Here is a 23,227-nt window from a genome sequence, read left to right on the forward strand (position 1 = left end):
GCAACATTTGTCTCTCTCACCATTTGGTCCAATAAAAGATATTACCTCACCCAACCTGTGTCTCTAATATATTTTATGCAAGTCTCATGCAGGCTAGTTGCAAATACTAGACCATTTCCAAACTTACCAATGGGATATATATATCTCATCCTGACAGCATTTCCAAAATATAACAAAACTACCAGAAGATCATCTCACTACTACAGAATAGAAGGGACAGCGTTACAGCCAGTAGGCATAACATCTAACCTCTATCTCTAAAAGAAAAAGAATTAAGTCAAATGCATGTGGGATTTTTCTTGAAAGTCAATACTAGTAGTTCAGTACTTATGGAAAACTCCCTGTAATAAGCCGGTGTCTGCAAAGTAAGGGAATGAATTCCCTTGATACTACCAATTCTCTGCTACTTCCTTTATAGGTCAACAAGACGAAAAATATAACTGTATTTACAGTTAATTTTTCCTCCCTTAGTGTTATTTAACAGCTGAATCCAGCTTCCTCGGTACAGCTCATTTTGTGGGCTCAAAATTTATTTTGTCAGCATCAGTTTTTCACAAAGATAGTACATAACTGAGAAAAGGCTATGATGAAGAAGAAACTAAAATTATGGGATTACATAACCATTATTTAGGCCATCACAAATTCATAAAAGAAGAAGTCTGGAATAATTTTGCATTATCTATGAATTGTTAGTCAAAATTTTAAAAAAAGGGTTTACATTAGTGTTTGTGTTCTCAGACAACATTGCAATTCTTGCTGATTTAGTAGGCTTCTTTCATCACAGCAAGGATATTTTATTTGTTAATTTATAACATGCACCAAAATGTATAAATTGGGCATACGTCCATAATTTAAAATAATTTATACAAAGACAGCTATCACCAATCCAGTTACCTCGTCCTCAGAAAAGAGCAATAGGGTATGGTGCAAGGCCTAGAGACCCACTGTTGTTGGGCCAGCTGGGAGAAGTAGTTTCCAGAGTCATAGAGCCCCCATATGATTAAATATTAAGGCCGCTTGCTCACACACTGTGACACTGACAGACTAGTGAACTGGTGTGTGACTAGGGTGACCAGATGTCCCGATTTTATAGGGACAGTCCCAATATTTAGGGCTTTTTTTCTTATATGGGCACCTATTTCCCCTGTCCCGATTTTTCACACTTTCTATCTGGTCACCCTAGGTGTGATCCATAACAACTCAACAGGAGGCACTGAAATGGTAAACAGGGCCATTCCTTGTAGATAGTTATTAAAGCCATGTTAAGCAGACTTGAATCTTTAACATTTTTGCCTGTATTGTTAGAGAATCAAGAATAGATACTATTTGTCTGTGTTTACCTATATCTTGTTAGAAGTTTAACAATGTGATCTAATTAGTTTGTAGATGCTAAAATCCTGTTTCTATCTTTTAATGATTCATTACTGTATTCTACTGAATCAAAGACTAAAGATGTAACGTATTGTAGGAACTAAATGTTATTTACTTCGTCTTCAGCTTACATTGTCTATGCTATAATGAACTGCCTTGATAGCTTGAATGGTTAATTGCCTTATGTCAATTAATACAAACTAGTTACCTATGTATGTATAGGAAGCATACGATTAGCTTCAAAGCAACAATATACCTTACCTAGTCTTCATCCAAGGAAGGCCCTTCTGTGACGATCGCTGTCAAGAGGCTATAAGCCTGCTAAAGAACTATAAAGGAAGCTTCGGGCCTGATCCTTTTCATCTCACATCTGCTTAAACATTGACAGGGAAAGTCTAAGCCACAAGACTGAGGCCTCCAGGTTTACTCTGGGTTCACCCTGGAATTCTCACAAAAGGAGTTCAACAAACTCGGCACCTGGATGTCTGTTGGACTATAACCTTTTCAATTGATTTCAGAAAGACTTTTACAAATCAGCAGTCTCACCATCTCTGCTATGAAACTAACCTAAGGACTTTACACACATTTGTATGTATACTGAACGATATATAACTCTCCTTTTTTCTTTTAGTAATAAGTCTTAGATTTAGTTAATAAGGATTGGCTCTAAGAATGTATTGGGTGAGATATGAAATATTCATTGACCTGGTGGGCAATGTATCCGGTCTTCTGGAATTGGCAGGACTTTAAGTATGGTGAAAACGGTTTTCAGTAATCTCTTGCTATATTAGACTTGGGAGCCAAAGACTGGATTGCTTAAAGGGGGACTGTATTTTGGATTCTTGGTAACCAGTGTGATATTACAGAAGCTATTTCGCTACTGGCTTAGTGAATCTAATCATAGAATAAGCCACCAGTTTTGGAGATTGTCTGCCCTATTCCTTGCCATTTTCACTGAGAAAGCACTCTCAATATGACCCCTCCAGGCACCATGGTCACATACACCATTACTGAATTTGATTGCCACAGAAAATCACTAGAGAGGCAGCCTCCCAGATAGCCCACACCATTTAAGACTTTACAGATCAATGACAACTCCTCAAGCTGCACCCAGAAGCAACAGGATGCCAGTTCAGTTGAAAAATTGGCAAATGTTCCAGTGGTTAATACTATGTAACAGACAAGCAGCAGCATTCTTCACCAAGTGCCACTTCCCAGTGGTCTTCAACTGCAGCCCCAATGAGCACTGTAGTATTTTTAAAACTTGGGCAATTCATTTTTATTGCATAGATCACTTTAACAGATTACAAGTGGAAAGGAAAGTGATCAACAAGTTAACCTCATGGAGCACCTTCCAGTGGCAATTCCTGGAAGTCATGATTAGGAAAGTGTCATATTTTAGCACTCAGCTAACTTTAGCGGATGAAAACAACAAGGACTCAGTACCAGATAGCCAGTATTTTGGAACCAGTGGTGTGGGGGTTTTGGGGATTTATTTTTATTAAATAAGTCCTAAGGGCTAGACTAGGTCCAGAGCAGAAAAACAACATCAAATGTCTACCCAAACAGATTAAGAGATACTAGTGACATGGAGTCCAGACACCCTATAAACAGAGATCTTTAAGTATTTCCAAATGCAGGACTCTTGAAGGAAGAGTTATCTGCATTCTCCTGGCTCACATTTTAAATAGTGGGCACTGAAATCCCCCCTACCACATCACCTGAAGATCACCTATTACCATCACCTCTGCCTTAGTCAGTGTAATCTTCAGCCATCCTACTCTCCTCCACGTTCTGATTTTGGCCAAGCACTGAGAAAGCACCACGTGCGTCTGATGAAAGTGAGACCGAGCTTCAACAAGAATTGATGGTGGCTCAATTCAACAGTCTCACTGTCCATCCTCCCCCAACAGCCACATTTAGAATATCAAGCAGTATGTAAACCATTCACCTTCCCCTGCAAAATATAAGATCTCCCCCACTACAGCTTGCTGTGAGAGTGAAAGAGACAAGACAGAAGCATGGCCTCCCAGCATAGACCCTGTCTAGAACAAAAACAGAAACCCCCACCCCACTGTCACTAGGATTAAGTTTAACAGTTGTACTCAGAAGGAAAAGAGTATGGAGAAAGAAGTCTGAGCTAGTCTGTTAAACACAGGTTTAACAAAAAGTATTAAAATTAATCTGTGGAGTTTAAAACATCTGTAAGCTTCAAATATCCAGGCAAACTACACAGATACTGTAGAAAGTGAAAAAAGTGCAACATATTAGCACCTGAGACACTGATACGCCTTCATCTCTAAATAAAATAATCCTAGACCACATTGAAAAATAACGCTATAGGTATATTTATATCCAAAATATTTAAGCAGTGTTGAATCAGAGGAAAGATGTTCAAAAAGTTATGTTGCTTAACGTAGTAAATTACAAGGTGTTTCAAATAACACAAGAACAATTCTTGAATCTCCTTTGAGTCATAAAACACAGGGCCAAATCTGAATTCTCTTCATGTTTTGCCTACATCAGTAAGGAGTGTTGAAGGCAATCTCACCTTTAATGAATAGGTCTCTTAATTAATTCTAAATACTATGGATAGACCCACCACCACAAATGCCTGTTTTTAAATTCTGCCTTAGAATTTATCCTTTTATTGGAACTCTGGCCATCCCTTTTGAACATTCTGCATTATTCTCATGCCACCTATCTGTACTACTTTAAAAAAATTAAATAAATAAATAGAAAAGACAGGAATTCCCATTGCTGTGGATAGGCAGCTCTCAAAACATATTAATATTACATCAAGAAAATGATGCTTGCCTGTCCCACTTTTCCATTTAGAAGACACTGCTTCTTTTTAATAGCATACTATTACAGCCATGCTACAGACAACAATGAAAATTGCAGTAGTCTCTTCAAAAGAAGGACATTAGAACTTATTTCATATAAACAGTCTCTGCCCTTACACACAGCATGAGAAAGTTAAGACAGTCAAAATACTGCCAGAGTATTTGTAGTAACTCTTTTGAAGCCTATAGTCAATCGATCTTATATACTAGTCAGGGGGCCATATGAGTTTCTGACATACAATCAGAGAGTTTAAGGCAAGAAGGGACCACTAGATCATCTATTCTTATCTCAAAAGTAAATGAAATCCACAGGAGATTGAACTACTGTATGCCACAGGCAGAGAATAGGAGGGATCAAGATGCACCGGTGCTGAAGGCCCCTGAATTGATCTATTACACCTCACAACACCCCTGTATGGCAGGGTGTTGCCATTTTATAGCTGGGAAGAAAAGAGATTAAGTGACTTTCCAAGGAAGTAAGTGGCAGAAACAGAATTTAAAAGTCTACCAAGTCCCAGCTCTGTGCCTCTACCGAGAGGTCATCATCATTCCTCTCCGGGAAGCTTATATTATATTGAGTCTCACTCCTACTAAATAGTTCCACAGGATTTGAAAAAGACTGAAAAGATACTTACTATTTCTTTCTGTTCTTTTGGAAAAGAAGAAAATGAGCACTGTTCTTATAAACCAGATTCTGGGGAAGGGAAAAAAGTTGTTTTATTAGTCTTAATGTAAACTAACTGAAAATAGTTAAATTTGTAATGGGAAGCTAACTTCTCCCTCAATTATGGAGTGACTAGCACTCCTCCAAAATGGTTTACAAGTAGCCTATTCTGAAGGTTTAATAGAAACTCTAGTTTCAGAGAACAGCTAGTGTCAAACACTTTCACAAAAGGTAGCATTGTTCCCCTCCAACATCTCTTACAAATGCTGCAAAGGACACCAACAGAAAAAGTAACATTACTCCTAGGTCACATTCCCCTTGTAACACCTAGTTTTTAAAGTAGATCATCTATAATCAAAAGGAGTACTAGTGGCACCTTAGAGACTACCCAATTTATTTGAGCATAAGCTTTCGTGAGCTACAGCTCACTTCATCGGATGCATCGAAAGCTTATGCTCAAATAAATTGGGTAGTCTCTAAGGTGCCACTAGTACTCCTTTTCTTTTTGCGAATACAGACTAACATGGCTGCTACTCTGAAACCTATCTATAATCACTTCCTTCAAGGAAACCATCCTTAGCAGCTATGCAGAAAGTAGTGAAAATCTTCACAAATATATTACGAAGTGAGAAGTTATGAATGATGCTCCAGCATTTCCTCCCATCACAGCACTGATTTACATATCAGTAATGTTTCTATTAAAATATAATGAAACAAATTATTACTATGTAAAGAGCTAATGAAGAAGCAGCCACAATGACAATGTCATATTTAATGGGGAAGTTTTAATATATTACCCTCCAAAAGTAAAGCAGTAAAAACCTATAATAATAAGAATTTTAAAAATAAACTTTTACGCTCACATATTTAGTCACATATTAGAATATGTAAGGATTCAAGCAAGGATTGATTTTCATGTAGAAACATCATAAATTCAAGGACTATGTTGCTCAAGTAATCTGCTGCAAACAACTTCATTTGCAGGTTACTTCTTGAAATATTTATCAAACACATACTAACCTGAGGACTAGACTTACCAGCTATATTAAAAAAACTGAAGATTTGGGAGGTTAGTGGGGAGGGGTCATACCAGAATGGTCCACAGAAAACAGCTATTGTGCACTTGCTACATTAAATCATTTTCCAAGCAGAAGAGTAAACTGACATTATTCTTGTCAGAGCCCTGTAAAATTGAATAGCAGCAGTGATTCTGACCCACATCTTGTCAGCTGCTTCATAAGACTTTGAATATTAGCAGAAACAATGGAGCAGTTTATCTACACTCTTAGGAGGGAAAAACTGCACTGATCTACATTCATTTTACATTAGTAAGGTTCTCCTTGCAGGCATAAGGATTAGAAACTTCTTTTTTTAAAAAAAAATTTAAGTGCTACTTAAAGTGATGACTTTGGCGCCTTTTGCTTGTCAGGAAAATCTACCAACTCCCTAGTAGCAAGTAGATTTTCAAGCCTCACTGAGAATTTTATGTAAAACCCTGTTTGTCATAGGCACTATTTAAAAATCTAAAGGCAGACACAGAATTAAATGAAGCCAATAATAAATATTAGAGGTCTGCATGAGGTTAAAGCAAAGAGTTACCAAACTCATGTTTAGCATCAAAAAGAATAAGCAAAATTCCACAAAGTTTTAACACAACACATTGATGTCGCTGATTAATAAGCACATACTTAGCATTTATATCTTATATTGCATTACTAAAATGCTTACAACAATTAATAGTCACAAAATCCTTGAGAGGTGAGTTAGTTAACTACTATCCCAATTTTCCAGATGCAGATGTCAAAGCACTTAGGTGAAGTGATTGCTGAAGGTCACAGACAACAAATCATTAACAGAGACAGAATTAACAAAGGCATACTATACTGACATTCCGCTTCCAAATTCATGGTTTAATAACTATTTTAAAAACAGTTATAAAGTAGTATAATGATTGCTGACATATTCCTTATATGTCACGTGAGTGGCACTTATTCTCTATAAAGTGATGAGACAATGATGCATCATGTGTCTGTAGAGTCTTAAATTGTTTTGGAGAGTATGCTATAAACCCAGAAGCATTATTTCCTTTAACCATTATTTATTTTTTCCCCAAGTCAAGTTTCTTTCCCGCACCACCTAGTGCTATATGTTGAGCAATCAGATAGTGCTATTAGTATTGAAGTTTCCATTCTAAATTCTCTTTTTTAGGACTATTATGTCCACTCCAGCTCTCAAATTGAAAAGGTTAAATGAAGAATCTTGTCAATTTAATTATCAGAGAATTTAAATAATTTAAAGTTTCAGCTGAAGAAATAAGACAAAATAATTCTGAATGGAAGTAATTGCAGTTTCAAGAAGTGAGGCTTTCTTATGTGCCACTATTTTTCTCAAGTCTTCAGTTATTTAAATGTAAGTATTTCAAAGTTAAAAATGCTACATATTCCTAGAACCTAGCTCACTGTACCAGCATCGGTAACATGCTCAGACCTTGTGGAAGCGAGGTAACACAGTACTGTTAGTGAGTGACTGCAGGCTGGGGGGGTAGGGGGCAGACATTTTCTAGTTTGCTTAAGGCAGAAAAATCTCTAGAGTTAGTACTGGATGGCACCAGGCATTCAACATAGATTCACCTCTTGACTGAGAAAGAAGACATGCTGGCAGCTGCTTGCCATTCATACCTGCCAGATAAAAACTGAAGAGGACTGGGCTCAGGAGAAAAATCAGACACATCCTTCCAAGTCATAAGAGCCTAAATTTAATTTTAAACATTCATATGCTTGGTGGTTGCCTGACTCAGGATTTCATGAAAGCTTATCGTTCAAAAATGAAATGTGTACTGAACTTAGAAAAACAGGAGAACAAAATATCCATTAGAAGATCAGACTAGTAGAAGAAGACAGGCCCTTGAACAATGGCAAAACTCATTTGCTATATTTGAGTATAAGAGGGAGGCTGACATAAATAGCAGGCTAGGTAAAAAGCCTTTTTCACAATACTACCGGGGAAGGGGGGAAACCTATTCATTCTGTTTGTCAAAGCCTACTTTGAGCCTTCATTTATAGATCAGTTCAGTCAGTGTATTGCTGTACATGTATATTGATCTACATGTTTTATTTCATGAAATATATATCCATTTTCAAGTGAACATCAATATTATATAGCAAGTTAGTACATATTTATGAATAGCAAGATTACTACATGTGCAAAAAGCATTTTAAAAGACTTCATGTAGTTTTGCTGTCCACAGTCTGCACAAATCAGTCTTGCTGTAATATCTGTATTAAAGCACCAAAAGGCTAAACAGACTTCATGCCTCTCCGATCCCAAAGATGATCCAAGGTGAAAATCCTGTCAAGCCTAAATTTCAGCAGGGGTAAAATCAGGGCCGGTGCAAGGATATTGTGCACCCTAGGCAAAACTTCCACCTTGCGCCTCCCACCCACCCCTCAGTCCGGGGAGCTGCGTGCGGCAACTCCGTGCCCCAGCTCACCTCTGCTCTGCCTCCTCCCCGAGCATGCCGCTGCTTCTCCCACCTCCCAGGCTTGCGGCGCCAATCAGCTGTTTGGCATGCAAGTCTGGGAGGGAGAGAAGCAGAGCGGGGCGGTGCTCAGGGGAGAAGGTGGAGCAGAGGTGAGCTGCGGCGGGGAGTGGTTCTCCTGTGCACCACCCCCCCTCCTCGTTACTTCCTGCAGGCGGCCCTCCCTGCGACCCCCTGCCCCAGCTCACCTCCACTCCACTGCCTCCCCGGAGCGCGCTTTTGGCCGCCCCCCAACCACTTGGCACCCTAGGCGACCGTCTAGTTCGCCTAGTGGTTGCACCGACCCTGGGTAAAATTTGAAACTAAACACAAAACGTTGAAAACAAGACACTTTACAAGCAAAGTAATCAGTTCAAGCAAACAGAACTAAAACCAACTTAGTAGCCATTTTGCCTACTCTATATTCAAAGAGTTAACAGCATCAGGGCTCCTTAACATTCTATGATAGGAAAAAACTCTATCAAGAATACTCCAGTAGAACAGCTCCTCATGTGAAACTCATCCACACGTTAAAGGGACACCATCAACTTTATTAAAAAAAATCAATTCAACTTGAACATTTACACAGTTTTGTTAGTTGCACCTAAAATGTACTTAAACTGAAAACTTGGAACATTTTTCTTTCCCAGTTTTAGTTTTTGCATTCGCCAGCACTTTGACTACCTACAAAGTATTTTGTTTGTGCAACTCTTTCAGACAATGAGGGGAGAAATTTTTTTATAAACCTAAACAATAATAAAGCCATAAAAACAGTCCGGGAAATTTAGGAGTAGCTGTTGCACCCTAATAATTTAAATATTTTTTAAAGGACTAGATTTTGAGTTGATGATATCCCTTTAAAAACTTAGAACAGGACAAACTTATCTTCAACCCAAATGAAACGGATTTTAAGGCTGTTCAGATTTACATAACCCGAGTGAGTCTCATTCTAATAAACTAAGCATCTTCAGATGTTGACACTTTTTGAACGGAAAAATCTTTAAGTTCCACTCCAAACCCAGACCCAGCAGACATTTCCCTCACCAAAAAAACCCAAAAACAAAATAAAAAACAAAAAACCCTACACCACACTCTTCTGCCTAACTACTCAGATCTATTTTAAAGAGAAAAATCCAGCAAGTTGTGATAACTCAAGGGTTGACAAAAACAAACCCAAGGCCCTGCTGAGATTCACTTTCCACTTCCTTTCAACAAAGAGACAGCAGTTAGGAAAAAGGCATATTTTACTTACATCAATGGAAATGCAAAAAATGGAAGCATCATAATCAGCCTTGCTGTCCATTCATCAGGAAGATACCACAAATATACAATTAAACAAGTAATAAGATAAAGAATTGATGAGTAGAGAAGTAGTCTTCCAACCCATAGCTTCTGTAGCCTCTGATTTTTTTCTCTAAATTCTTCTAATGCCTGGATGTCCTGTAAATAAAGGATTTTTAAGTGACTAGTGGCTGAAGGTAACGAATGCTTTATTAGGTTTGTTGAAGTTGAGCATTTCCGTATGACATCTGAAAACATTACAAAAGCAATCAGGCTTTCTGTACTTGACACTGTTTGTCCAACAAATCTAACATGTTCATAGCATGAACTACACCTTAATACATTGGCCGTGGCATGGACCACCTGCCCTTCATTCATGAGCAGATAACATTCCTTGGGCAACTACAGCAACTCAAGAGTGATATTAAGAATATGTGTATTTTTAGCTGCCTTAATGAAATTTAGTAACTTGGAAACAAGGGGGAGAACCAGCATCATGGGACCAGCCAGCTTTTTCTGATCACAGGAAAGTGTTCTGCAGTTTGAGTACTGTTGCTTAAACAGGCATCTGTGAAACTTCAAAATATGTTTTTATATTTTAATAGTACCATCTCCTGCTGTGACAAAGCTGAGCTATTGCAGCCACTTCAACTATATTTTTGTTTTAGTACTCCCTCCCATTAAGAATACAGTCCTGAATATCTTAACACTGTTTTGTTTTGTTTTTTTTGGCAGGTGGATGAATGATCTAACAGTGCTTTGTACTTTCAGTGACAACAGGATTACCCACACCTTCATTAATCTGACCAATGAAAATACTGACGGAATATTTCAAAACAGGTCATTGCTCCATAAACAGACAACTTTCACAATAGTTGACCAGAATCATACTAGATCACTGAACCGTCTCTTTAATTATTCTGTCCATGATCTTATTTTATCACTTATAATAAAAGTTGTAACACAACCTGTATTGAAGCTTTTCGAATGAGACAAATGAATAGGACTTTGTTCTAGTGACATTTTCTGGAGAATATAAAAATGAGAGCCTAAAAATTACCCTTAATTAGATTCTCCAACCAGGCCAATTTAACATTTATTTACTTTACAAGTTGTTGAAATGTAGACTTAGACTATAAGTTATGTAGCTATTTCTTGAGGAAGTGCTAATATTCAAAATCATTTAATGTTGGGGTTCTGCTCTCTACTTTCCTTCTCCTGAAGCTCCAAGTCTCTAGTACATCAATGCTCAAGTCTGGAATCAGCACCATTATAATTTTAATTCCATTACAAATAGGCTTGGAAGGATTTGATTTTTTTTTTTAAATCCGTAAACATTGATTTCACCGTATGCACACAAACCAAAAAAAAAAAAAAATATTTCCATTGACAATCAAAATAAACAGACAGGCAAAGCAAAAAAATGCTGCTTAAGAACTTAGATTTTGATTTAATGATATTTACTTTGTATATATTGACATGTGTGTTTTAATGGTTATTAAGCTTTAACTTTCTGAATCTCTCCACTGAGATTAAATAATTATTGCCTGATCCCCCGCCGATAACTTCCTGCAACTACAAAGATTTAAATAACATGATAAAATTCTAAAAAAAAGTTAAAATTGAATTCTGCCAACCCTAATTAAAAATGTACATAACCTCCTCTCCTAACACCCCCCCACCCATTTGTTACAAGCTTGGTGATTTTAAAAAACTGCCCAGATGTTAGATGTCTATTTCTAAAGTAAATAGAACAGGAATAGTGCAGAGGCAAAATACATACCTTATCAATTTTCTCCAACACTTCTACTGTCGAAGCCTTTGCCTGCTTTCGGGGAGGGAAAAGAGGTGTCATCGAACTCTACAGTGATACCCAAGATATTCTGTTTACAACATACTGCCAGCAGTATTTATATGTGACAACAGATTAAGGTGTTTTCATTCAAAACCAACAAATGAAATGTACTTTTACTTTGTACTCATTTTAATTGACTAGTTATCCACTTTCCGTGCACATTTCCTGCTGACATTAGCTGCTTATAAAGGCTCCTCTCCTAAGCCACACACTAACAAGGATGTGCACCCTGCCAGCAGACCTAGTACAAAGACCTGGTCTACACTACAGAGGTAGGTCCACGTAAGGCAGCTTATGTTGACCTAATTACGTCAGTGTACATACTACAGCCTTGTCCCGCTGATGTAAATGCCCTACTACACCGACATAACAACTCTACCTCCACAGGAGGTGTAGAGCTTATGTTGGTGTAGTCAGGGAGACAGTGTCTGTGTAGACACTGTGTTACTTACATTGGCTGTTGGCTGTCTTGTCCATTTCAGGGCTAGGTGCTGGAGCCCTGAAATGGGCAAGAAAGCCAGGCAGCTAGAATCCAGCTGCCCCCAGCTGTCTGCCAGGCTACACCTGCCTTGCTCCCCACCCAGCTAGCCTCTGCTCCTGGTGGGGAGCGGCACAGAGCTGAAAGCCCTTGCTCTCAACCCCACCCCACAGTTAGTTGAAGCACTCCTTGGGAGGACATCCACCACCAAGAGAAGGAGGGTACCGTGGTGGTTGATGTCCATGCTAATTACTGTGGGGCTGGAAGTCGAGCTAACATACATTGACTTAAGTCTGTAATGTAGACATTCCCTTAGAATATGGGTTCTCAAACTTATTGCACCACGAACTGCTTCTGACAACAAAAATTACTACAGGACCCCAAGACAGGGGATTGAAGCCTGAGCTCGCCCAAGCCCAGCTGCCCCAGACTCCACCCCTGCTCTCTCTCCCCACAGCAGCACCTGGGATAAGGGGGAGAGGTGCCTCTCCCTGGCCACAGCAGGTTCGCGGCAGGGTCGGGTCGGTTCTGGGGGAGGGGCACCTGTCCCCAAGCTGTGGCAGGTCCAGGAACGGACTGGGGCAGGGCCTGGGGAGGAGCAACTATCCCCTGGCTACAGCAGGTCTGGGGAGGGGTGCCTCAGCAGGTCTGGGGCTTGGGGAGAGGAACCTCTCCCAGTTGCAGCCCTGAGCACCTGCGTGGTGCTTAATAGGCAGCTGTACTGCCGTGCAGCTTAGAGGGAACTTAGCTTGCTGCATCAGTTATGAAAGTAAAAAAAAAAACTGGTTGAGCTCCAGCACCTAATTGCTTGAGCCCCAGCAACTTTTTAATCATAAATTAAGAACTCAGCTGCTGTGCAGGAGAGCTGCCCTTCATTGTTCTCTGGGTCTCACCTTTCCCCTACCCACTTCCAGTGCTAGTGATCTGGTGTACACACACAGCGGCAATAAGGAGGGAGGTAGATGAGACTTGGAGGAAGACAGAGAGAGGGGGTACATGTGAAAGGAAGAACACCTGTGGAGGATCTGAAGCTATTATGAATGTAGGATATGGAATAAATGAGGAGAGGAAATATATTGATGAATGAAACAAGGGAGGAGATGTGAACAGCAGAGACCAACCTGACATTCCAACAAAAAAGTCACGTGAACATTGCTGCCTATGTGTATTTGTTTTAAATAAAAATTACTAGCAACTGCAAACAGAATATTTTCACCTCCCAGGAGGATTTCTTTCAGGAATAGAGTCCATCTTCCAAAACACTGAGTTTTGAGAAAAGAAGATACATCTCAACCTGTTCATTATCTTTTTTGGTTCCCCCTCAAACTCACGTAGAGGTGTCAGCCAGATGGCACAACATGAGCAGGAAAGTTATATTTTACCCGTAAGGGCCTGGTAAAACATCCATTATACAAATTTGACAGGTTAAATCTTTAGAGGACTAGATTTATGCAGTATTTTTTGGTTAAAAACTCAAGACATTCTTTGGGCATGCAACACATATGAGAAATATACAGTGAATTTAGGTGAGCTGTAAATAGTTTGCAGTTTACAAGTGTTTTGTAAAGAAAGCTTTCACACACTCAGATATGCTAAAAAACCAAGAACAAACTAGACTATGGAACTTACTCCCGCAAGAGGCAAGAATGACCAGACTTCACCATTCATGTATTTGACCTCGCTTTGCCATAAGTTCCTCACACATCCCAACAACAAATGTATAAACTAAAGATACTAGTTTTCCTGCAGAATGGGACGGAAGGGAGATTTACCTCTATTTTTAAATATTTGCTAGACACTCTTAAACTAGTACATACATCTAGACAAATAAAGAATGATACTCTCCTTGATTGATTCACTAGTACCTAGGTTAAAAGGCTCAGGAACAGCAACCAAATCACAATCTGTTATGTACTGTTAGCACTGGATCAGGATAGATGTAAGTGATTATCAGATCTAGAAAGGGACTTCTGAAGGAATCCCTGAGGTGACAGTCATCTTCACCACATTTCTAACTATTAGAAATTCAAAGCAAGGTCCAAAGGCAGGACAAAGAAAGCAATAAAAGCTAAGTAAGGCACAAAACAGCCTATTAGTAAGGACATGCCCTAAAAGAAAAGGAGTACTTGTGGCACCTTAGAGACTAACCAATTTATTTGAGCATGAGCTTTCGTGAGCTACAGCTCACTTCATCGGATGCATGCCGTGGAAACTGCAGCAGCAGTCTGCTGCAGTTTCCACGGCATGCATCCGATGAAGTGAGCTGTAGCTCATGAAAGCTCATGCTCAAATAAATTGGTTAGTCTCTAAGGTGCCACAAGTACTCCTTTTCTTTTTGCGAATACAGACTAACACGGCTGTTACTCTGAAACCTGTTGACATGCCCTAAGTGGATTCTGAACCCAGGCCTAATCAGTTATACAGTTTTCCATTTGGGTAGCATGACCAATGTTTATTTGGTTATTGGTTTTCAATCAGCACATAGATGATTACTAGAAATTTCAGACTCAGAACAGTTTTTTGACCAAAGTATCATGAACAAATACTAACAAATTTATTTGGGCATAAGCTTTTGTGGGCTAAAACCCATTTTGCTGGATGCATGCAGTGGAAAATACAGGGGGGAAGATATACATGAACATGAAAAAATGGATGTTGCCATACCAACTATAACAACACTAATCAATTAAGGTGGGCTATTATCAGCAGGAGAAGAAGAAAAAAAACTTGTAGTGATAATCAGGATGGATGATGTCTTCATCATCTGGACCCATGAAAAAAAGCCCTTGAGGAATTCCATCATGATTTCAACAATTTCCATCCCACCATCAACCTCAGCCTGGACCAGTCCACACAAGAGATCCACTTCCTGGACGCTACAGCACTAATAAGTGATGGTCACATAAATACCACCCTGTACTGGAAACCTACTGATCGCTATACTTACCTACATGCCTCCAGCTTTCATCCAGACTGCATCACACGATCCATTGTCTACAGCCAAGCTCTAAGATACAACCGCATTTGCTCCAATCCCTCAGACAAACACCTACAAGATCTCTATCAAGCATTCTTAAAACTACAATACCCACCTGCTGAAGTGAAGAAACAGAATGACAGAGCCAGAAGAATACCCAGAAGTCACCTACTCCAGGACAGGCCCAACAAAGAAAGTAACAGAACGCCATTAGCCGTCACTTTCAGCCCTGAACTAAAACCTCTTCAGCACATCATCAAGGATCTACAACCTATCCTGAAGGACGACCCATCACTCTCACAGATCTTGGGAAACAGCCCAGTCCTAGCTTATAGATAGTCCCCCAACCTGAAGCAAATACTCACCAGCAACCACACACCACACAACAAAAACACTAACCCAGGAACCTATCCTTGCAACAAAGCCCGTTGCCAACTCTGTCCACATATCTATTCAAGGGACATCATCATAGGACCTAATCACATCAGCCACACCATCAGAGGCTCGTTCACCTGCACATCTACCAATGTGATATATGCCATCATGTGCCAGCAATGCCCCTCTGCCATGTACATTGGCCAAACCAGACAGTCTCTACGCAAAAGAATAAATGGATGCAAATCAGACGTCAAGAATTATACCATTCAAAAACCAGTCGGAGAACACTTCAACCTCCCTGGTCACTCAATTACAGATTTAAAAGTCGCAATACTCCAACAAAAAAACTTCAGAAACCGACTCCAATGAGCAACTGCAGAATTGGAACTAACTTGTAAACTGGACACTATTAAATTAGGCTTGAATAAAAACTGGGAGTGGAGGGGTCATTACAGAAAGTACAAACTATTTCCCCATCCTAATTTTTCCCCTACTGTTACTCACACCTTCTTGTCAACTGTTGGAAATGGGCCATCCTGATTATCACTACAAAAGTTTTTTCTCCTGCTGATAATAGCTCACCTTAATTGATTAGTCTCATTATAGTTGGTATGGCAACACCCATTTTTTCATGTTCTCTGTGTATATATCTATCTTCCTACTGTATTTTCCGCTGCATGCATCCGATGAAGTGGGTTTTAGCCCACAAAAACTTATGCCCAAATAAATGTGTTAGTCTAAGGTGCCACAAGTACTCCTCATTCTTTTTGCTGATACAGACTAACTCGGCTACCACTCTGAAACCTATGAACAAATACAGAATTCTATTCTAAACCATATCAAATTATTCAGAAAAGAATATTTCAGACTTACAAGTATTTTAGTCTCCTGAACTATCTGTAAAGATTTTTATATCATAACAAGATTTACTTACCCTCCATCGGGAAACTAATCCACCCATTTTTTAATTTGTGGAAATAGGTTGACTTGGTTGCTTATAACAATCTTCTGATGGAATTCACAGCTAGAAGTAAAGCATTTCTGTTTAAGAATACGCCAAAAGTACATTTTAAGATGTTTAAGGTGATATTTCACAATTGCATTCTAGAATATAAATTAAGTAACACTGCATATGGGTGTCTATCATCTCCAAATTCTTCACATACTCCTTCACTCCAGCCACCAGTTTTAGAACCTCTTTGTATTGTTAAGTCATTCTACTAAGTAGCTTACCAAGATTGTGGGCAAGTTTATGTTTTGTTTTGGAGATATCTATCTACAAGTAAAATACAAAACAACTAGTACTCAGAGCCCTTGTCTTCATTTAAGTGCCACAAATGTTATAATTTAGCAAATGAGAATGATTTAAGTGCCATGTAATTTAATTAGCCGTACATTAATTTCAACTGCAGATTATTTAAAATTCAGACCATGTTAAAAAAAATCTAAAATTGTCAAATTCAAATTTAATGTGAATTGAATGCTCTTGTGAAGTGTCAGATTGGCCTCTCTTTATGCCCAGAATATATACAATCCAGACAGCAGCAGTGCAATGGCCTTTAATACTTCTAATGGTGCAGCGATAGGTCAGTCTCCAGGTCCAGCTGTCTGCCAAGACTGACAAGGATTCCGATCAGCAAAAATCATAATGTGGATGCTTCACAGAAAAATGGAATAGCCACCAAGTTACTTCAGAGACCAATGAACAGCAATCATAAACCAACAACCTTCAGCCACGAGCTTGCCCAGATGGGTTCACACAGAATTTACAGATGATAGATTACATATTTTACTACCATTTCAGTCCCTCAATTTAGAATTTTTACCTATAAATGAGAAAAAAAAGTTACAAATTCCTATTTGTAATAACCAGAGATTCTAGAAAGCCATTTGCCATGGAAAAACGTGGAATTTGCATTTTTACAGAGAATCTTTCATTTTTACATTTTGTAAAAAAATAAACGTCTGTGTATATGTATATGTGTATATTTATACATACACATACCATATCTATATATACCAGAACCCCATTTATCCGAACCTCCATTATCCATCTCTCCATATTAACAGAGCCAGCAGCTGCCCCGCGCTGACAATGACTGGGGCTTGGGCACCTCTGGTTCAGTTAATACAAGGAGGCAAATAATGGAGGCTCAGCTAAATGGGGTTCTGCAGTCTATCAATAAAACATTGTGTTCAACAGATAACTATATATCAAGGCTAGGGAAACTACAGTTCAGCATTTCATTTTAATTGTGGGAAACACTGGGATTTTTATGGTTTTTATCAGATAATTTTTTTTTTAAATCTCAGAAAACTAGGATCCCTGTTAATAATAATAATCCCAACCAAAAAACAAGGGTTGTACCAAGTCTTTTGAACTAAGGAGATTGAAGTAACACTGTCTTTAAGAGAAAAAATCCTTCATTTTAGCAGAGGTATTAAAATTACCATTACTAATTATCTTTGGCCAAATTAAAGATACAGAAACTCCATCTAGATCCAGATTTCTTCTCAAAAAGTTTAAGAGGTTGTCAGAACAAGGTAATAACACAGTACACATAGCCACAGCAGTATTAGCTGTAGTGAGTGCTAAGTAACTCTTTCACCATTTAAGAAAACCAAAAATTTCCATGGAAGCCAGAACTATGAGAATGCAGTTAAGTCTTATGATTCTGAAAACAATCCTTAAAGATGCTGAGAAAAATCAGTATTTGAACTACTGCAAATTAAAGCAAAGAACAGATGGACAGATCAACGTTGCTGCTGCCAGATGACTAATCAAGAGGGGTGAGCTGCAGACAGGGAAAAGCACAAATACTTTCTGGGTCCCTTAGATTTACCCTGTGGATAGCCACTTCTACAACAAAGTTCACAATGAAAGAATAATCTATTTGTTTTAATGCTAAAAAACGTTTTGTTAAAGTTTATATAACATCTACTTGGCAGTCACATGTAAGGCGGTGTATGCCAAATATGTATTATATGTTTGGACCATTCTGAGCAGACACTTTGCTCTTGAACACTTTTAAAAAGAGATGCCGTTTTTGTTGCAAAAAAAAAGAAGGGCTAAGCTACAATGTGTCTAATTACTCACCAGAAAGTTTGCATTCTTTAAAAGGACAAAAACAATCTCAATGTATATATTTAACTTGGCCTTATTAGTATCACTTGTCTATTTTGAAACTTATTTGGCAAATATCTGTGAAAGAAAGCAGTCTTGTCAAAATGTGGGTATGGACACGTTCATATGGACTAGAAATGTGACTTGCTTTACATGTACTATTCTGAAAAATCAGACATTTTTAAAGGAATGATATTTGATATGAACAGCTAAATTAGGGAAGCAAGTAAATTTCCTATTCTTTATTTATATGCCATGTATTATATTTGAAAGACTAAGCATTCCCCATTGTTTTGGTTTGCACATGAAGTACATTAGCTGCCAGCCCTTCCAGTACCACTCTTCTTCCCCCATGTCTTTCTTCTGCAGCTCTTTCACAAACAACCACAGGACAGATTTCCTCCAGCTCCTCCATAAATAGAATATCCAAGGGCCTCTTGCTCACTCTACTTCACATCACTTCTCTCTCTCACACACACGTGCACACCATTAACATCCTAATATCTATCCTGACAAAACTTCCCCTTTCCTAGGCCTCTTTCCTTCTCATGCCCTTGCCAATAGCAAGTTACAGCTTATTTCTGCCTCTCTATGTCTCCACCAGCATGAGCAGAGTTCCTCTTTTCACTCTGATTGTCAGTGCTGTGATAGAACCTTCCATAAATATCACCACATATTACTGAAAATGCAACTGTGTTACCATGTGCAGTATTTGCTATCCCAATGTGGCAAAGCAATAATTTAAATGTCCAAAGCTTATCATTTAAGATAAAAGTTATGTGGAAACATTTTATAGTCAATTCCTAAATTGAGAGATTAAATATGTTGACAGTATTGCTTCAACCAGAGAAACTAGCTTCTGTACATTGCTTTATAGTAATCAAGAAAATCTATGTGAAAACTGAATGGTTGGGAAAATTAAAGGGCTGAATGAGGCAGAAGGGAAAGTTTTAGGTTAAGCTTTCTTTCCTTTATTTATTTTTAAGGGAAGTTGACCAGTCAACTACTGAGCAGGAAGCCCCATCTCTATAAAACAACTCTAGGAAAAACTAGCAAAAATCAGAGGAATATTTGCATGCTTAATTTGGTGTTCTGCTAAACTTGTTACAACAATTGTGCAATTACAGATTGCTTTCTTCAGGTAAGACTGAAATATGAGCATTTTGTCTTACTTTAGAACTCAAATAGAACCCTAACCTTAAAGCAAAGATGACAAAAGTGTCAGACCCTCCAACAGCCATTCAAGAAAAAATGGTATCAAAAATTATATGGAAAGTCCTATTTTCAGCTTCAGATTTCTCCACACTACTATAATAAATAGGAGTTTTGTAAAATGCAGGTGATCTCAAAAAATGAGTTGAGATCCTTTAATTTTGCAACCTGAAACACTTATGTACAATATTCTCAAAATTTAAAGTCACCTCAATTCAGATAATATACAAAAGGGATTAATGACTATTAAGAGTTTACAAAACTGTATGTAAGACATTCTATTAGATGATTGCAAGGATTTTTTCCCCCTTCAATAGTATACATAAACAATTGTTTGCAGTCTTCATGACAAAACCATTTTCACCCAGAATTCATTGATGCTTTCTCTTGGCAGTTCATTGCCAATGCAACAACTACAACTGAAAAATGTGGAAGCCCATTTTGAAAGTCAGATCCAGAATTAGACAGCTTGATTCAGTTGATTCCATTCTCTAAATCCAAATAAAATCTTTTAAAGACACCGTTAACTAACAAAATATAATCCTCGTAGCCTTGATTAAAAAGCCCCAAAATGCTTTGTAATTAGAATCACATAATATGATTTGATCTTTATTCCAGCTTTTTTTGAAAAAAATCTTCAAGTACTATAAAAACAGTCAAGATTGCATAAAAACAGTTGATGTGTTCAAATATGGTGGTGCCTAAATCATGTTCTTAAATCTATATTATGTCATTGATTTAGGAGTCTAAGTTTTAAACATGCATTTTTGGCCAGTTTCATCATCATAATTTTTTAATTCAAGAAAGCCAACCCTGCAGAAAAGACAACTAGATGTGGAACAGCCTGAAACAATTCAAGCTTCAGGATGGATAGGCCCTGGAGACTATACTGTTCATTTTTTTATAAGTTTCCTTATCTATGTTGCAAAAACCTTAAATTACTAAACAAGTTATTAAAATCAACTCTGTTTTTCACCATTATGGCTGCCTGTTTTTGCATCCCAGTTTGAGCAATGAAAATAGACTCCTGAATTTAATTTTAGTTGTTTTTCCCCCTCAGTTTCAGGTTCTTATAGATTAGCACATGCACCAGTGCTGGGTTGCAAACCCTGTAGAGGAACATCTGCTAAAAATCTTTCTATTGATTAGTTTTTTAAATGTCATTGGAAATAAATAATGGTGTTAAGTTTTGTAAAACCTTATTTTAAAAACAGATTTAGGATCAAACTGGACTTCAAAGAGACCAATTAAGGAGTTTACTGGATTCACAGTATTGAGCCAGATATGGGAACTTCCCTATGCAATGGTATGTCACTCTGGTTGCGAAATGGTCCTTAGTAGACTATGCTTTTGATAATGAATTAAGGAGTGGTTTGGTTGAGCACTTTTTTCACTCTAGTTTTCTACAGCTGCCCATGAAAACAGTAGCCAAAAGACACTAAGGCTGCAGTGAGGCTACCTGTTCTGATATAGCTGCACTGGAAGCTAATGTAAGCTACTCGCAGCTACCTTTTGTCTGCAAATCACTTATGAAGCAGATTCCCCTAACGCTGTACCACCTGCTCCGTACTTTACAGAAGTAGGAACAAAACCAGACAGGCTTTCCCGAGGCCACCCCCACCGGCACAATGCTCGTGTGCGGGCGCAGGGAGAACAAGCTGCCGTGTCACGCTGTAGCTACCCTGTCCGACTCCCCCAGCCTCCCGGGTCACTGGGAGCTGCTTTGGCGACTGGGAACTAGCTCCCCTGAACACGACGAGACCCGCCCCCCTTCCCCAGCCCAGCCCTTGCCGGGCGCCAGGCCTGCGCGCCAGGGAGCGGGGCCGCCTGTCAAGCCGGTTGCGGGGGAAGCTCCAGGGGCAGAGCGGCGAGGACCGGGGCAAAGAGGGCACCCATCACCGGGCCGCCTGGGGAACCACCCCCCGCCGGCCCGCGCAGAGCCCCGGGACGCGCTGGGTACCCGAGCAGAGCCCCCAGTACCTGCCGCGGGCCTCCCCCGCGCATCCTGCTCTCGTCTCTGCTGTCTCCCGCCGGCGCTGACTGGACCACCGGCCGCTCAGCTGCTCTCCCATCAAACACCGCGCGCCGCGCGCAGCCAATCGCCGCTCCCCGCTCCCCCTCCCCCCCCGAGCCCGGATCACGTGACGGGGGAGCGCCGCGCAGCTGGGAGCTGTCGGGCGGCGCCGCTGCTGTGCCAACGGCCGTCGGGGCGGCGCGGGCGCCTCGAGCCCCCCGCAGGGCCCGGGCAGCGCTGGGTGTGCACCCGGCGGGGCGAGATGGCGGTTCTCTGCAAGCCCGGGGCTCCCGCACTCCGCCGCGCAGTCCGCCTGGCCTCGGAAAGGAGCCGGGAAAGCGCGGGTGGGGGTTGAGGTGTTTCTCGTCCTTCCCGCTCGTCTGAGCCGTTCGCAGCCTTGTTTCTTCGTTAAGGGAGGCGGGGTCCACGGGTCGCTGGGCGATGCACGCGTGCTCGTGTTTACAGGTCTTTGCCTGGGAATAAAGACAACGCACGTTGTTGGGCGGCTTTGTCGGCGCTCACATCTTGACAGCAGCAGCGCAGGCTTCCCCGCGCTGCCCTGCCCGTAAAATGAAACAGCTGTCAAGTGCTCTGCCCCTGCGCTTCCCGCACAGAGCCGTTTGAGGCCAGAGAACACACCTGAAGAAGAGGAAAAGACCCAGGATAATTCGGGAGAGGAATATTGATGGGGTTGTGACTGAGCAAAATTGCGGGGGAGGAATAGCTAGTTGAGGTCCTGCCGGGGAAGCAAAGGTTTGTAGAGCGCAAGGACATGGGGAACGTTGTAGGAATGGGGGCAAATAACAGCTATAGGAACATAATATATCGAGACAAAAAGATCGGGAAAGAGATGAATGAGAAGAACAAGGGGGAGAAGAGGAGAAGTGCACAGCAGAGATGTAAATAGGGACTTTTTGGGTAAAGCCTTTTAGGTGAGAATGTAGCTTGAATTTGATCTGGTGATGGAGGCGGAGTGACATGGGAGGAGAGGGAGATGACTTAAGAAGCAACATTTTGAACAGACTTGACCAGGGCGGACTGAGATGCAGTGAGGCCAGAGAGGAGAAGCTCACAGTAATCAATGTGAAAAATGACCAGCACATGAAGAGAGGAAGTTGGGGTTCATAGGCAGTCAACTAACGTTATCTGTGCCTGCACAAAACTCTGAAGATGTAAATTATATTAGTACAAGTATTGTTAAGGTGCTGCTAATATATCTCTGGAGTGAATTGTTATTCTGTCTCTAATTGGGAGCTATTCCTGAAAAAACATGCAGAAGCTTTGACTAGTGTAATATGTATGTGCACTAATTGTTGGCAAATATAATAGATACTTTTCAGAGGCGGCATTTTCTTGTGGTTGTAATTCTAGTCATTGATTTTGAGCCAGAAATCCCTATGTCCTTTAGTACTTACTTACCCAGGAAACTACCTCTCTCCCACACAGCTGCTAAAAGAGATTTATTGAGATAATTTTGGTAACAGCCCCTAAATGCCGCAGGGCTAGAGGC

General features: G+C 39.9%; 1 protein-coding gene across 6 annotated transcripts in view; it reads right to left on the reverse strand.

The window, feature by feature from the left end:
- LNPK (lunapark, ER junction formation factor) overlaps nucleotides 1–21,796 on the reverse strand; it is an 85,208-nt gene extending 63,412 nt beyond the window's left edge. For 2 of the 6 annotated variants that reach the window (XM_073305934.2, XM_073305927.2), the window contains exons 1-5: nucleotides 21,684–21,773; nucleotides 16,302–16,391; nucleotides 11,463–11,507; nucleotides 9,651–9,838; nucleotides 4,853–4,911 (exon numbers count right to left, since the gene is read on the reverse strand). In XM_073305934.2, coding sequence (XP_073162035.1) covers nucleotides 4,853–4,911; nucleotides 9,651–9,838; nucleotides 11,463–11,507; nucleotides 16,302–16,328 — 319 coding nt within the window. In that variant the 5' untranslated portion in view covers nucleotides 16,329–16,391; nucleotides 21,684–21,773. Of the gene's footprint in view, nucleotides 1–4,852; nucleotides 4,912–9,650; nucleotides 9,839–11,462; nucleotides 11,508–16,301; nucleotides 16,392–21,683 lie in introns of all 6 variants that reach the window. The other 4 variants (XM_073305930.2, XM_073305931.2, XM_073305932.2 and 1 more) reach the window with 4 other exon arrangements.
- Between the last annotated feature and the right edge of the window lie 1,431 nt (nucleotides 21,797–23,227).

This window comes from Lepidochelys kempii, chromosome 11 (genome assembly GCF_965140285.1).
Source record: "Lepidochelys kempii isolate rLepKem1 chromosome 11, rLepKem1.hap1, whole genome shotgun sequence".
In the NCBI taxonomy this organism is placed as follows: Eukaryota; Metazoa; Chordata; order Testudines; family Cheloniidae; genus Lepidochelys; species Lepidochelys kempii.